The 322-nt window shown below is 60.6% G+C and overlaps 1 protein-coding gene across 1 annotated transcript in view; it reads right to left on the bottom strand.

Annotated features, from left to right (window-relative positions):
• RBFOX3 (RNA binding protein, fox-1 homolog (C. elegans) 3) overlaps positions 1 to 322 on the bottom strand; it is a gene marked incomplete at both ends in the record, with an annotated part of 5,532 nt that overhangs the window by 1,734 nt on the left and 3,476 nt on the right. The window contains one exon of the mRNA XM_009078509.1: positions 234 to 287. Coding sequence (XP_009076757.1) covers positions 234 to 287 — 54 coding nt within the window. The remainder of the gene's footprint in view (positions 1 to 233; positions 288 to 322) is intronic.

Genomic DNA, 322 nt, shown 5'->3' with positions numbered 1-322 from the left:
TTCCCCCCAGCCACTGTGGGGCATCTGTGACAGAGCCCCACAGTGTAACCCTGGCCTGGTGGGGACACAGCCCCGTGGGGACACTGGGCAAGGGGATGGGATGTGGGGAGGAATACAGGACAGGGAAAAGGGCCAGGGGCTGCTCGCTGTGCAGAGCAGTGGTGGGGTTGGACATGGTGCAGAGCTGATGTTTGGGGTAACCTGTCTCAGAGACAGCTGCAACCCGACATTACCTGCGTAGAATTCGGGGCCATAGACTGCTCCCACCACTGGGTTCAGCTTCCAGCCTGCAGGCAGGAAAAGACAGTGAGGACAGGGCACT

Source organism: Acanthisitta chloris, unplaced genomic scaffold (assembly GCF_000695815.1).
Source record: "Acanthisitta chloris isolate BGI_N310 unplaced genomic scaffold, ASM69581v1 scaffold24427, whole genome shotgun sequence".
Classification (NCBI taxonomy): Eukaryota; Metazoa; Chordata; class Aves; order Passeriformes; family Acanthisittidae; genus Acanthisitta; species Acanthisitta chloris.
Note: the sequence above shows the minus strand (reverse complement) of the source record. Positions and strands in the feature narration are given on the sequence as shown.